This window comes from Engystomops pustulosus, chromosome 3 (assembly GCF_040894005.1).
Source record: "Engystomops pustulosus chromosome 3, aEngPut4.maternal, whole genome shotgun sequence".
NCBI classification, from domain to species: domain Eukaryota; kingdom Metazoa; phylum Chordata; class Amphibia; order Anura; family Leptodactylidae; genus Engystomops; species Engystomops pustulosus.
This window is the reverse complement of record NC_092413.1, coordinates 152,249,310-152,266,058: the sequence shown is the minus strand read 5'-3', so window position 1 is coordinate 152,266,058 and position 16,749 is coordinate 152,249,310. Positions and strand designations below refer to the sequence as shown.

The following is a 16,749-nucleotide window of genomic DNA, read 5'->3' as shown; positions in this document are numbered from 1 at the left end:
CTTTAAAGTCACAAGCAAATGAATTACAGTTGTTTGCATGTGCCGGCCGCTGTGTGTAAAATGTATCTCTTGGATCTCATCATCTCATCTCTGATCTCATCTCTCTTTCTATGAAAAGTGTATATACACCTGTACCCTGATAATCTAACCACATTGTCAGCTCACAGAACTAGATGGATCATGAAGTGGCTGCTTAGAGAGTCTCCGCCCACACCCTGGAATTTTACACTGACCATCACTGAGTGATAGCAGCTAAAAAAACAATAAAACTGAGTAAAATTGTAAAGTAAAGGATTAAAAATGATCTTTATTGTCTTAACATCACTACGGGATTGAAATTCAAGAATGTTCTTTCATGGGCAAACCCATTTAGCTGTCTGTATCTCTGGCTCTGTAGCTCGCAGAGCCATAAGCCTGATACTGTCTGAAAAATTGAGATTCTTATCTTTAATATTACACCAAAATTGGTTCTAGATACAACAGAATGGAAGATGGGAATTTCTGAAGTGACACTCTCCCTGCAGCCTCTAAAACTGACTCATCTTACCTGTCTTACCTGTTCATTTTCACATGACTTTGGAGGAGGATTTTTTTTCAGGTAAATGAGTGAGATTTCACATAAAAGGTTTCATAGGGTAAAATCCGGTGACATGTTCTCTTTCTGTGTTACTTCACCCTTTTACTGGGATAACATTGCAACCATTTTTAGGACTTTTTGCAATGCCTCAGTTGATGACCACTTCATAAAAACTGGAGGCAGAGACATGCTAAAAGTCACAAATTTATGCACACTTCAGCCCCAAATGCAGCAAATGCTTGATTTAACAACTTTTTGAAGTCTCAATCTCAGTTTGCACAACTAAACAATATTTAATACAATATTTAAACAAAAAATATCTTTTTATTTTACCTATAGTACACTTTCTTAGAAAAGTATATGTATATATCTATATTTCTCTGAACTTGTTCCACATCTCTGATTAGAAATAAGGCAGTGCAGAAAGATGTGGCTATGAGGTGATGATGGCGCCCCCATATGCCATAGCGCAGTGGCGAGGCTCCCGGGCCACACGTGAGGGCTGCTCCAGGCCACTTTTTCCTCATGCTGTCGGTGACTGAACACTACCGCGCTACTTCTCAGGCAGGCTGCTGTACTGCCAGTAATAGGGGAGCCCGGCGCACATGCGCAGTGCAGGCCAGCGCTCCTCATCGTGTACATAGGCGGCTGGAGTGGGCTGATCCGGCACTACACCTGCAGCAGCACAGTCAGTGGACAGCTCCGCTCTGCAGCAGCACGACCCAGGTAACAGGCGCCTTGTAACGTAGCCATCCTGCTCCAGTCATTGTCCTCCTCACCCTCACCAATGTCATCTGATGGTTGATTGCAGATCAAGGGCTGCAGGGACCTCCAGTCACAGCATCACCCACAAGGAGGATTCTGCAGAGGAATAGCACAAGTTCCCACAACTTCTTCCAGCCACTTGACAAAGGGCAGCAATGGAAACCAAAGGTAGGAGAAGCTGTCACCCTGAGAACATGTGAGGTCTCGGTGGGGATCCAGCAGGAGACTGCAGTGATGCTGATGCTGCTGATGCTGATGCTGCTGGGTCGATCATACACATCCCAATGCAGTATTCCTGGGGTATATTCCATGGATGATCAGGATGGGAGGCATCCTGTGTAGCATGAGGCATGTATCTGCTTGTGTCATTGGGATGTGTGCTAGGCGAGGCACAGGAGATGCTGCTACTGCTGGATTGTGCATCATTAATATATGCAGTATGTCTGGCAGGGTGCTCAGCCTCTTACATTCAGGAGCAGATTCACACAGGAGCAAAATACACAGGGAAAAGTTCACCGCCTGCAAATATGCCAGAAAATGGAGTAGTAGTAAAGGCAACAGAACTTTTAATCAATATTATAATAAAAGGGTGAAAAAACATACAAAACAGACTAGATCCTTACATAGGATTATTATACTGTATAGGAAAGGCACAGAACCCAGCGCTGGGCATTACAAATAGACACAAACACAAGCCCAAAGAGCCAAATACATGGACACAGGGGACAAGACTAAAGAGAGGACGGAGGTCACAACAGGACAAAACACCAATAGTTACAGTCTAATGATTAGGGACAATGTCCCAAACCGTATAAATATATATATTACAACCTAGCATCGTAGGACTATAAGGATATAGGTCAATCATTGCATACTACAGCTTTAATAATATAGGTCCACGATGATACACAGCACTCAGATGACCAACGTTACAATAAAGGGTACTGGAAAATAATCTAATTTGACCCTAAAATGCCTCCCCATGCATTTCCTTCTCGCTCTTTGCAGACTCATGGGATTAGGCTTCAAAGGTTGCACATAAATCCAAGTAATGAAAACAGCTTAGAAGACTAGTACAATTTCTAGCTCTAAGGCTGCCAGGCCCTGAACAGTGCAATGGCGCCAAATATAGGGCATATGGGATCTAAAACCCACTGCCCATGTCCATGGGGTCCGCCAAATACACTTAACCAGAGATGTCAGCACTGATGTCAGATGGTTCATTGTACAGGTTGATGGGGGGGCATGGGGGCCTTTGTTGAATGAAACTAAGATTGCATGTTATGTGTATCACATTTCTGGAGATAGCACAGTGATCCAAGGATTTATTTTGTTATGTATTGTGCCCACTCAGAGGTTCTTTACACCTCCTATGTGTTAACTGAGCAGAGAGCACTACTTAGTATAAGTATACAGGGAGTAGAGTGAGCCCCTGGACCTTGCTCTTGATAGTGAAGTCAGCTCCTATCCAGCAGACCACATGGGCAGCATATTTTACTTGCCATATACACTGTATAAAGTGCCACTCGTTGTTCTTGTCCTGTAGTCTTAGGCCTTGTCATTACATTCCAGTGTTATAAATAGTCTATCTTATCTATTTCTCTTACAAGTTCACACATAGGATGACAAAATGCTCAAAGAGGAATTATTTTGGGGCAACCAACGTGATAAGCTACTAGCAGGGGAAGAGATTCCCTGTGAATCAGTAGTTATATATGTTATCTGGGGGTGAGGATTGTTTACTTGATAAAACCAGGTACAGTAGTACAAGGCCTACAAGTATTATTTGGTTGTGGATCTGTAAGCAGTAGTTAATCACCTTTACTATAGGGCAGTGATGGCGAACCTTTTGAAGACAGAGTGGCCAAACTACAACCAAAATCCACTTATTTACCGTGAAGTGCCAACATGGCATTTTAAGCAGTAACTTATTGCTACCTGTTGTTCCACATCTGTCAATCGTATCGGCTCCCTGAGGCCACCAATACAGTTGAAAGAAGGAGGGTAAATTCAGACTCTCGTTGTAGCTTCTCTCCAGGGTCTCTCTGTAGAGGAAGAATAGCGGGTCAAGAATGAGGACCTAGAAAAGTATTGCTGTTCTGTCAACAGCATTTCACTTTTTCTGCAGTTCCAAACAGCCAATGATGTGTCACTTTAAAATAGTGCTGAGAGCAGCATCCTTAAGTTGCCTGGGACTGCAGGAAGATTTGGTGGATTTGGTCCTATTTGGTGAACTCTGTCCTGGGGTGATGGCCTGAGTGCCCACAGAAATGGCTCTGAGTGCCACCTCTGGCACCCGTGCCATAGGTTTGCCACCACTGCTATAGGGTATACATTTAGAGCTTTTTAACCTGTGACATTTTTGGTAATATTATTATTGATTAAAAGTTGTGTTTTATTAATTGCTGACTATTTGGTAAGTTGTGCACTTATATTATGGAATAAACTTTCTGCAGAGATTATGATGAAACATTATATGGACATAATGTAGCTGTATGTTTATTAGAGAACACAGGCTATAATCCAACTAATATATAATAATATATTCTTATATTATAACTACTGTAGATTATTGTGAGTGTTCAGACCTGCTTCACCCAACTGTCTTTATATGAATGGACCTTGCTTTCCATAACTATAAAGATGTATAGACCTTTGTGGATACCACTTTACTGTTTTGTCATCCAGTTTATGGTGATACATACTGTAATGGTTAAATGAAATTACTTCCTATATAAGCATTGTAAAACGTCAGTCCTGAAGGTCACTCATCGATCTTGTGAGTTAAGTGATCATATCAAAAGGACAATCATGTAACATCGTTATACTGTGACTTCACAATTGGGGGCGGTAATGGAGGCTCCTAGGCTTTAATTTGCTATGATTCTCTATTCCTTGGCCCAGACCTTTTAGGACTAAAGCAGATTTTGCTACAGTTCAATACTCACTACTGCATAGGGAATTCTACATGCAAGTATAATGCTTTCTGTGTCTGTGCTTATCTTCCATCATCAATTAAGCTGACATTTCTCAATGGTCAATAACGTAAAAGCATGCCAAAGTTTTGTGGCTCCGACCTGACTCCTATTGCATATATTTACATGCTGTGATGCAATGCTGAATCAGAGGAGAAATAACCTACCGTAATGGAATGTAGAGGAAATCTAATACAGAGTATGTATGACCTGCTATATCTTAAAGATTTATAGTAGATCAGGATGGTTTGGGGAAATACATTTGGAATTCCAGGATTTCCCTAATATAAACAGGTAGTTACGGATTCAGTATTCTTCAGAGTGATTGTAATGACTACTGTTTTTGGATTATTTTTAGATAATTGTACTACCAATCGCTTAAAAAATAAAAAAGGATATAAAGTTTATGGTCAATTAGTATTCTAAGATAATTTATAAATATAGAATAGGCTACTACTTCTAGATGTATAAACATACCCACAATTTACACATGTCTTTCATATTAAATACACACCTAGGAGAGACAAAAACTACTGCTGTATGGTAAATGGAATAAAACATAGGGAATCATCTTGGTGCAATGTCCTGAATGGGATCACTTTTCTTGTATTACTAAACTAAAAGCACTGGCAGATAATCTGTCCACAGCCATACAATCAATATGACTTTATTGTGTGTGTATACTTTATATCAATGATGGCAAATCTTTTAGAGACTACACAAACTACAACCAAAACCCACTTAATTATTGCTAGTGGCAGTGAATTATTTCTCACTGCTCTGTCAGCTATCAGCATGTTGAGGACACCAATACGGTAGGAAAGGAGGAGGAGAAAATCAGATTCTCATTGTAACACCCAGGTTCTCCTGAATAACAAGAAAATGGGGTACCAGAGGATCTCCAATGATAATTCAGCTCTGTCCAAACCTTCTCACTCCTCCGGTAATCCCAGGCAGCCAAGGATGTTATGTTATAAAATAGTACTTTGCACGACACGTCCTGGCCTTTTTGGGCCTGCAGAAGGGGGCCTTGTCTAGCGAACTCTGTGCTGTGGTGGTGGCGTGGTGTCAAGTCTGGCACCATGTCATAGGTTTGTTACCACTTCCTTATATCATGTATAAACCTGGAGGGCAGCTAAAGTAGACCAGAAGGATGTTATCTGATGAGGTAGTAAAATTTTTTTACAGTTCTCTTGACATGCGTGATACTCCAGGATTTATTCACCAATTATAGAAATGCGGGATTGGATAGTTTAAAGACTGCTGTGTTGTAATAGTGTAATATATATTAGGACTACTGTAATAGATTTATCTATTTATTTATGGATTGTATTTGGATTAGTGTGTTACTGACAAATACCCTTTGTAATAGATACATTTCACCATTTATAAACATCCTGCTAGAATATAAGATCTGAATTACTCTTCTGTAGAAACGAGTCGAAACATGAGAGGTATGCATTGCGTATGTGTACAGAAATGAAAAATACAGTCAGGAAATTGTTAAAGCGATACACAAGAGTTTGACAGATTTTTTTTTATATCTGTCTTAGCTATGTGCACAAACTTTTTTTGATGCTGTTAGGGCATGTTTTGGGTGGGACTATCAATGTAAGGAAGAGGTGCATATAACTTATCTACCCTCTCACAGAGAGTTTTACATTTTACACCACTTTTTTTTTTATTATAGTTACAACACAGATCCAATGTGGTATGTGGTACTGTATCCTTTCCCAACTCAATGCATATTGCATAATCTGCTACCCAGGGTGTGAAACTGGATCCGTCGCTAGTGCACATAGTGCCTTCTCCATGTTAGTTCAGAATGCTGTGGGACATCTAACTCCCCTGGGAACCAATATGTTGAAATACCAGGCTCAACACAAAATGCTCAGACATTGGAGTTGTGCTTTAATATCTACCAAAGCGCTTCTTAACCCCTTATTTCCGCACTGGTTTTCCACTTTCAGCCAATGGGGCACATTTACTTTCCCGGTCCTGTCTCCGACGAGGATTCTGATCTTCCGGCGATTCACTAAGGTCGTGCGCCCACGTCCACCAGGTGTCGCTGCTGCGCCGAGGTCCACCGGAGTGTACCATCCTATTCCGGGTGCATGTAAGTGCGTGTCAAGCGACACTTTTTAAAAAAAAAAAATACCCCAATTTTTCAGAATCCGTCGGGTTTTCCGATGGCCACGCCCCCCGTTTTTCTTTGCATGCAAGCCAGCACCGATGCGACACAATCCGATCGTGTGCGCCAAAAAACTGGGGCATTTGGCGCAAAACTGTAAAATTCGGAAAACCTGGCAGAAAAACGCAATTCGGACCCTTAGTAAATGTGCCCCAATGTCTCAGTAAGTTTCAGTCAATATCTTCTACTATAGTTGAATGGGCTCTTGATTTTTTGAGGTAGAAAATGTATATTTTAATAGCACAATTTTGGCATTCATGTCCTACTGGTGAACTTTTATTAACCCTTTCTGTGCAGCATATTTAATAAAAGGAACATAAATCTGATGTTGATTTTTCTAATAGAAATTTTTATCTTACATCGTTGACTTATCATCGAACATAATTTTTTTTTTCTCTTGGTCAGGACAAATATAGCACCACCAAATTAATACTTTTTTTTAATTATCTTCCTTTGCATAATGAAATACTTGGGGGTAGAAAAAAACGTTTTGCATCACCACATTCCAAGAACCATAACTTATGAAAATTTTTGTCAATTTGACTGTGTGAGTACAGGCAGTCCCCAGGTTACGTACAAGATAGGGTCCAGAGGTTTGTTCTTAAGTTGAATTTGTATGTAAGTCGAAACTGTATATTTTATAATTGTAGATCCAGACAAAAAAAATTTTTGGCCCCAGTGACAATTGGAGTTTAAACATTTTTTGATGTAATGGCACCAAGGATTATCAATAAAACTTCATTACAGACACCTTACAGCTGATTATTGCAATCTGGGACTATAGTAAAGCATCCAGAAAGCTTCACCAGAGGTCAGAGGGGTCTGTCTGTAAGTATGGGTTGTCTTTAAGTCGGTTGTCCTTAAGTAGGGGACCGCCTATACTTATAAAGTGTCAATTTGGCTCTGTGAGGGGTTTAAAAAGTGTTTTGATCATGTTTCATATCACTGTTTGTGTGTTGGAAGCTTAAAAATGTCAGTTTGGACATCGTTTTTTGCGTATTTTTAAAGTTTTTGAACAAATTTAATTATAGTTTTGTAGCCTGGGTTGTAACAGTGAGGAGGTACAAAATATCTGTGATTTAACTTTTTTTTTTTTTATTGGGGCAGTCAATTTTTTGGGTGGTGTGTTTTTTTCACATTTTCTTTATACTTTATTGGGGCCATTGACATGAGATCATTTGATATTTTATATAATGTACTCCACTACTTATGCAGTGCACTATGCAATATCTAACAGGCATCTATTTTCATCCTTGTCACAGACAGCCCTGTGGTCCTCAATCGGACCCCGGTCTGCTGTGCGACACCATTGGCACCCGACTATTACAGCCGATGGGTGCCAGAGGGAGAGCGCTTCCTTTGCACCCGCTTAGACACTGCAGTCTATGTTCCACAGCATAATGTAATATAGTCACATATATAGGGTGAGCTCACTGATCTGTAGCATGCAGGTTGGTCCGTGCTGTAGATCCCTCCTGGACTGGAGACAAACTACACTCGAATTTCAAACTTGTTACGATCCAGCAAACAGGACTCTCTGAACCCGATTTTTCAAAGATAAAACTTCATGCTTTTATTTCAGGACCATAGTCACAAATTTGCAGTTCCCACATATAACAGCTTAAAAAAACGTGAATCAGCAACGCGTTTCAAACGCACTATGCGTCCTACCTCAGGGCTTTGTTACAAACAATGAGACATACACTTTATAGTGTACATGTGGAGCACTGTTCCATATTCTCCATATAAGTAGGTGCATTCATGTGAATTCAATTAAAAAGAAAAAAACATACCACGAAGTTCACACACATATGTCAGCCCTATATGAGGTGATGGTCCATTTAGGAAATACTAATTCATGGAACCTTGTGTGTGAACAGGGACCAAGGGGCTTGTGAGAAAATTAAATAATCTTCATGCTGTAGTACTTATTTATTGTCGATTTAGATCACAAGGTTAGGAAAGAAGTTGGTCCATGTTCACACACAGACCAGCATGATATGGAATTGGCTTTTGGATATGCTTGGAGGTGAATAGGAAGGATTAAACCAAGACAAAAACATACAACTGTGTTCACACACATGTCAGCCCTATATGAGACAATGGTTTATTTAAGAAATGCTAATCCACGGAAACTTGTGTGTGCACAGGGACCATGGTGTTTGTGAGGATATGAAACAATGTTCGTGCTGTAGTACTTATTTATTGTCGATTTAGATCGGAAGGTAAGAAAAGACTTTTGTCCATATTCACACACTGACAAACATGATATATAATTGTCTTTTGGATATACTTAAAGGTGAATAGGAAGGATTAAACCAAGAAGAAAAAAAACATACAAGGGTGTGCACACACATATCAGCCCTATATGAAGCAATGGTTCATTTAAGAAATGTTATTCCACGGAAACTTGTGTGTGAACAGGCACCATGGTGTTTGTGGGGAAATGAAATAATATTCATGTTGTAGTATTTATATCTATAATTTTTTTTTTTTTGGAAAAGGTACTTTGTTTGTTGGTAATTTTTGTTGTTTTTATAATAGTAACAGTGTTGCTTTTAGTATAATGATTTTTATTGGAGATGTATGAAAAAGAGGCCGTAGTGTTAGTGAACAGGTGTTACAATTAGGAGAACACCCAACAGCCCCTATGTATACTATAAAGTGTATGTCTCATTGTTTGTAACAAAGCCCTGAGGAAGGACGCATAGTGCGTTTGAAACGCGTTGCTGATTCACCTTTGTTATATGTGGGAACTGGAAATTTGTGACTATGGTCCTAAAATAAAAGCATGAAGTTTTATCTTTGAAAAATTGGGTTCAGAGTGTCCTGTTTGCTGGATCGTAACAAGTTTGAAATTCGAGTATGTTCCACAGCATTGTCTAAGAGATTAATGGTTTTGGGCCCGGGTGGTAGTGCTACAGCTGAGCTGTGCAGCCCAGCGCTGGCAGTAGCAGGACACTAAGTCCTGAAAACTTCTTCTGATGCGCCGGCATAGAAAAGCATCACGTCAGAAGAAGTACCCTTAACTGCTGCGGTAAAAAGACAAGATAAGATTCTTAAATATACTCAGGATCACAAAATAACACATTCTCTAATTCAGTATTATTTACAAAAATCCAGCATACACGGATATAATTACAACCTGCTCTAGCAGTCCTGGGGTAGCAATTTTGGTTGCCCCGTATCCGACTGTAAATCTTCGGGCATTATTCTAATGAATAATAAGCTTCTCCTGTCTGCTCGATGCAGTGTGATCTCTACCCCTCCCCCTTGCATTACAAGACAAGTCACACAAAGACACTTCCTACCGGTAAGCAGCATTGTGTACAGACTTACTCTACAAGCTACAGATAAGATAAGGTCTTTATCCAGAGGCGGAGGCAGTCTGTGTTTGTTATCGCTCCGATTTAGCAGAACTGAAGTGTGTCATTGTGTGTTATATGCATCTCATGTTTCTCACCATCTCTCATCTCTGATCTGTCTCATCTCTCTCTTGCTATGTGTCAGATGCTAGTAGAATGTTCAAAAGCTAAATAAAAGTGTAAATAAACCCTGTACCTTGATAATCGAAGAACATTGCTAGCACATAGCATCTCATAGCATTAAAGGAATCATAAAGTGTCTGCTTAGGGGACTCTCTATACTTTTGAATTTTACACTGACCATCATAGGAGCTAAAACAGAAATAAAACTGAGTACAGGCAGTCCCCGGGTTACATACAAGATAGGGTCTGTAGGTTTGTTCTTAAGTTGAATTTGTATGTAAGTTGGAACTGTATATTTTATCATTGTAATCCCAGAAAGATCTTTTTTGGTCTCTGTGACAATTGGATTTTAAAAATGTTGGGTCGTCATAAGAATCAATATTAACACTAAAGCTTCATTACAGACACATTTGATAACTGTTACAGCTGATCATTGTAGCCTAGGGCTAAAGTACAATAAATTACCAATATCCAGAGGTCCGTTTGTAACTAGGGGTCGTATGTAAGTCGAGTGTTCTTAATCCCCTGGTGACTTTGTAAAAGTCACCAGGGGATTCAAATATGAGATCTTTCTTTTATGGGCAAACCCTGTTAAGGGGTAAACATTATTGTTTGTAATGAATAGCTATATAATCTCCCAATATACTTCCTATATCAATACCTTTTGGTTTTCTAGGTCTCTGCTTGCTGTCATCCAGCATTCTGTACTTCCTGTCACAAAGATGCACGGCTCTTTATAACACATTATACAAACAATAGCATTTATTTGTTTTTAATATTAGTATTAAACCTCTTAACTTTTGACTCACTGTTATAAAACATTGCTATTGTTTAGCTGGAAAAAGGCAGATTTTATCCTCAAATTCATCTTTCCAAGAACATTTGCTGCTACAGATATTTTTTCTTCTAAACACACAGCTCAGCTAATTAGAATAATCTCCAGGGTGGTGCCTTTGTGTATAGCTACAAGCTCACACTGTTAAATAAGTAGTAGTTCTGCTCCAGTAGCTTCATACTAGCAAAATAGTTTGAGAGATAAGAAAGTGCATATAATGTGTTTCTCTCTTTATTTCCATCAAAGAAAATCTTTGTGTCAGGTTTTCATGTTTAAAAAATTAACACGCCCCTTTATTTTATTATTTTATAAATTATTTTTTCCCAATCTGACGTGACGCTTTAAAATTGAATACATTGTACACAGATATTTTAACAATCTAAATGACATTTCCCTGAAAATCGACAAAACCTACTTTTTGAGGGACCAGCTTCAAATGACTATATAATAGAATAAATAATAGAAACCCCCATAAATAACTACATTATAGAAGCAGTCCACTCAAAACATCCAAAACAGCTTTTAGAAAGTTGGTTAACTCTTTCAATTTTGCACAACAGTTCAAAATAAAAGGAGGCAAAATTTGGGAAATTTAATTTTTTTTAACAAATACATTAATCTAGCCCTAAAACTTACACATTCAAAAGGGGTTAAAAAAAAGGGAACCCCACAATTTGGTATGTAATTTCTCCCAAGCATGCTATCACTACGCATGGGTGAAAAGTCAAAATTTGTGTTGGATGCAATTTAAAAGAAAATGGTGGGTTGTGGAAAAACATTGGCCACATTGGGCACATATTCCTTGGTTGCTTTACTACAAAACCTGTGCAAAAAAACCTTTGAGCATATATAGTAGACAAAACTTAATTCTGCCCAAGGCTGTCATAGATTTAAGTTCTAGTGAGAGTGGTGCACCATAGTTATTTTTTTAGGTAACCCTTTCAATATCCCTTTAAATAAGACATCATAGGCTGTTATATTTTTTTAGAAATGCACCATACTTCATTGTTGACATCACAGTCCTAGAAAATTCCAGTGAAGGATTTCTTTTCTTGCATATGTTAGACTCTGAATCGGGCACAGTACTTTTTATAGGCTGTGACCACATCACAATCCAGAAAAAACAGACTGGTAAAAACATAAACACAGGTAAAGATTTGACGTATTTGAAGTCTTACTATAACAGTTTTCATAAAGCCAGTGTCAGTTTCTCCCATGATGCATTTTACTTTGTAGTCACAAAATATTAAAGACTATAACCCTTACTTGGAGTAATAATATTCTTGTCTGATTTCCATGCAAAATAGTGAAGAAAGGGCACATAAGAGGTTTGGGTAAGTAGCTGAATGCCTGTATAACACTAGAAAAGCTCCTATTTATGCTACTGGGGTGCAAAAGATGTCTTGAGGATTATTTTGGAGCCCCAAATGCAAACTGCCCTGCAGTGTCTAAGTGGATGAATATCCAAATGTGTGTGTTGTGTGTGAGTGTGTACAATTGTACAAATTTTTATGCCTACCTAAATCAGTTTCCACCTTCAGAGACCTCGCATAATGCCTACCCTGTGACAGCTGTACCTTAATTTCAAGGCCCCAAAGGACTTATCTCGGCCCTATACAGAGGGATGGTTATTATATACCCCTGATCTATGATCTAAAGACTAGAATTATGTTACATATTCTCATACCTCACCAATGATCAATCACAAACTGATACAATGATATACAATCCACCAATTTTACCTCCCTACATCTATATGGACGCCCCCTCTGAGTGTCATTGATGTCATAGGCCGGAAGACAATATTTGGCATTGACTTTGCATTGCCCTTCTTTACAACTATTTTGGACCTGAGTGTTTGATCTCCTCTCTAGTGCCCCTTCCATTTCCCTATTCACCAAATGTTGCATAATGGATGTGAATTTCTGGTCTTACCTGACTAGAATCTTTATTTTTGGCAGCAGAAAACTATAACATTACACTGGATGTCTGAGTTCCATCTCTCCAATGTTAGAAAAGCCTTGTTAGTATGACCTTACCATATGAACCATTGGTATACTTACATAGAGGTTACCCTGATAAGTTTGAAAAATATGGCGTCCTTGGCTGCAATAAAGCACTACTGTCTCGGTTCCTACTCAAATACAGGACTAGGTTTTCAACTTGCGTTTCATAGATTGTTATGGGACTTTAGGAACAGCTCTACGGTCACACAATGCTGAATGGTACCAATGGAAGAGAGATTAAAGGGACATGTGGTCCCCTGTTCTGCCAGCTACAAGTGTCCTGGCAGCTGGACCCCTGTGATCTCACATTTCGCCTTTATATTCTAGATAGGGGTAAATGGAAAGGAAATTTTTTTTAAAGGTCTTGTTTATGGAACCTTGTGGAATATTGGTTTTGTGGGGGTCTTTTGCTTATAATAAGTCACTTCCACCTCATTGGCATCAGTAGAACATTGTACTGGCCTAGTGTGTAGCTCTCTCTATTATAGCCGATAGGAGTAATGGGAAAAGCTGTTCTACACACCTTCTGTTATTAACAAATATTGAAAATAAATATCTGAAAAAATTTCCATAGAAAACAGCTGAGATTGCTGAGAATGTTCTGCTAGAAGTAGCTCAGCACAAAGCTCAGTTGGACGCCGGTTGTTCCATCACGTTTTTTGTTATCCCTGAGAGTAGGAGCCTGATATATGAGGATGCAGCAGCTCTGGGCTTGGATGTTGTCTAGAGCTGGGTACTGCCAGCATCTTTGAAACAGTGCCTGCAACAACAGAGAGAATGAGATGTACTGCGTATGTTCTTGTGATAGCAGTATATACAGCTTTCTAGACACATTTTTTTAGCAACATTCTAGTTCTAACTTAATATATGCACTTAACTAGAGAAAGTTTTTCTGAAGTAGTGAAGTATATTAAATCCATAGGTTCTAATGTATAAAAATGAAAAATCGCTGCTTCTCATAAAATAAGCTTTTAGTACATGAATGTATGCGTTAATACAAAATACTGTAAAAAAAAATCTTTTCATTTTGCCATCTTCTCGCTCTTATAAATTTTTCATACTTCAGAGTACTGAGCTGTGAATGGTACAATTTTTTCCAACTTTTGATGACGTTTTGAAGACTGTACATACTTTTAATCACTTTTTTTTTTAGAATTTTTAATATTTTGCAAAATGGCAAAAACAGTGGCATTTTTGAGTTGTGATTTTCTGAAATTACCGTTATTATATTTTGATAGATTGGACATTTTGGGATGCGGTGATGTCTAACATGTTTATTTACCATATTTTTACTGTTTATTTACCGTATTTTTCAGCCTATAAGGCGCACTGGAGTATAAGGCGCACCTCTAATAAATGCCTGCTAAGACATCTAGGTTCATATATAAGGCGCACTGGAGTATAAGGCACAGGATCAAATGCAGTACCTAAAAATGACCAGCAGGTGGCAGACCTGTGCACAGTTCAAACCAGCTACACTTCCCGGGAAACTTGTCTTCAGCGTGTCAGAGAGCTCCGATCTCAGAGGTATGGGCTGCTGGGGGTTAATGCAGGGTGATGCAGCAGGGGTTAACCCTAGAATGCATACCTGGGGCCTCGCAGGCCCGCTCTGTTAGTTTTTTTCTTTTTACCGCAAGATTACTTTAGTTAGAATTCTGAAACTCTAGGTATTCCTCAGTTATATAGTTGTTAGTCATTTCCAGTTGTTCATATATTTTTATGTTACCGACATTTCGGTATAGGAGGAGAGATGAGGAGGACGCGGGGAGATGAGGAGGAGGTGAGCGCAGCTCACCCGCGCCCCTCTCATAGGGATACATGGCGCACGGCGCCGTATTACGGGAAAAGATAGGACATGTCCTATCTTTTTCCCGGGTACGGAGTGGTACGGTGCCGCACGTGTGCTGCACTGTACCGCTCCCGTAGGGCACCGTGTGCCCATTGCCGTTTTTGGGGGACGTATATCGGCCGTATATACGTCGGCAGTATATATGTCCCCCATATGGTCGTGTGAATGTAGCCTTAGTCTTTATGACTGAGTGTGGATTGTGCCTGACTACATGGTCATGTGATCTTGGGAAGGAGGCTACCTCATGATGTCATGCGTCTCTGACATCATCATAGTTCCTGAACAGGAAGGAGGAAGGAGTCAGTTTTCTTGTTTCTTGAAAAAAAAACTCTGAGCTCCAAAAATCCAAAGATTTCCACTTCACCTAAAAGAAAGTGGTGACCTGCTGAAGGTGAGAGGAGGGGGCTGCACAGACACTAACAAAGAGTCTACAACCCTTATTGTAATCATTTTTTTTAATTATAGTTTACTGACTTCTAAGGTTACAATGGCACAGTCTACATCCAGGGGTTTGACTAACCAAGAAATCAAAGCAATCATTTTTGATAGACAGTCCTGTGTAAAATACTACAATTTCATCTTCCAGATGTTGAATTACAGATAACATGTAAAAGATGCTGCGGTCATTAGTAAATTCGAAAAGGGATATTCCTGCAGCATGTTTACTGCAACTTTTATATAAAAAAAAATTTTTAGACAAAAAAACGTTATTATAAAGAGTTATATCGAATGAGTATATTGGGCGTTTTAAGCCCGTTCAGTTACTTTGGGTTTTTTTTGCACAAAATGTTTTGAATTATTCACATCTTAGGATGCATTCTCACTAGTGCTGGTGTCTGCCAGGAGGTGATCCGTAATGGATATGATCTCTTGGTAACTCCAGTTAAGGCTGCCGGATTGCCCGGATTCTACCAGCCTTAGCTGGGGACACCAGGAGGTCAGATCCATTACAGATCCCCTCCCGGCAGACACCAGCGCTAGTAGGAATGCATCCTTACTTTGCATTTTTAAAATAAACTTTAAAAAGTATTTTTATTTGAGTTATTACATGTTATTTGCACACGGGCCTAAAAGGCCCCAGGTATGTAATAGTGTAGATTTCTATGGTCATGCATTCTAGGGTTAAGCAGTCTCCCTCTGCCCCTTCTCCTTCCCTCCTCAGGCAGGGTGTTATTCCTGTGGGGTTCCCTGTGGCTCCTTCTCTTTCCCCTGTTACAGGGCTGTCAGGTATGGGGGATTTCTTACTGATGATGATGATTGCCTCGTGGGTCAGCACTATGGCAGCTCGGTCTCTCCGTGCTAGGGGAGGGCAGGATGGGCACAATGTTAGTTGTGGTGCCAGGGCACTTCAGGAGCTAGGGACCCTGTATACTGTGTGGGAAGGTGCAGGAAATTTCTGGGGATGGAGCTATTAAACACTGGTAAATGTACAGTACATCTTGTCTGTAGTACATTTCTGTATAAGTTCATATATAAGGCACACTGGCCTATAAGGCGCACCTTTGATTTCTGAAAAAATTAAAGGATTTTTGGTGCGCCTTATAGGCTGAAAAATACGGTATATTTATATCAGTTCTAGTGAAAGTCTTCTAATTGATCCTACCATATACTGTCATACTACAGAATGGCTGTATATGGGGGTTTTCCACATCAATTATTACAATGTGTAAATTGCGGATTTTAATAGATGGATTAAAACTTAGGACCTGACGCTGTCATAGTAACTGATCGCCGCCACTCAATGACCTCACAGGGGGCAGCGATGTGATCCAATATGGCGGTGCCCACGCGCCGCCAGGATTTACATGCCTCCGGCAGCTTTGCCAGTCACATTTACATGGTTAACACCCATGATCAGTGCCAGCACCGCCTGGGGTTGTTACCAGTGGTGTTTGCTGCAATATGTCCACTTGTGACAGAGAGGGCTTATCCCGTTAGCCCTCTATGTCTTCCCGCTCGCAACATGCACCGTACTATTACGGCACGCGTCATGAAGAGGTTAATCCTCAGAGTTGTTTAACCAAACACAGGGAGATTGGATGTGAGCTCATACTGTCTCCATA

The 16,749-nt window shown here is 39.7% G+C and overlaps 1 protein-coding gene across 1 annotated transcript in view; it reads left to right on the top strand.

The window, feature by feature from the left end:
- The first annotated feature begins 1,183 nt into the window (after positions 1 to 1,183).
- FGF12 (fibroblast growth factor 12) overlaps positions 1,184 to 16,749 on the top strand; it is a 346,268-nt gene continuing 330,702 nt past the window's right edge. The window contains exons 1-2 of the mRNA XM_072142591.1: positions 1,184 to 1,303; positions 1,389 to 1,510. Of these exons, the coding sequence (XP_071998692.1) occupies positions 1,498 to 1,510 (13 nt within the window). The 5' untranslated portion in view covers positions 1,184 to 1,303; positions 1,389 to 1,497. The remainder of the gene's footprint in view (positions 1,304 to 1,388; positions 1,511 to 16,749) is intronic.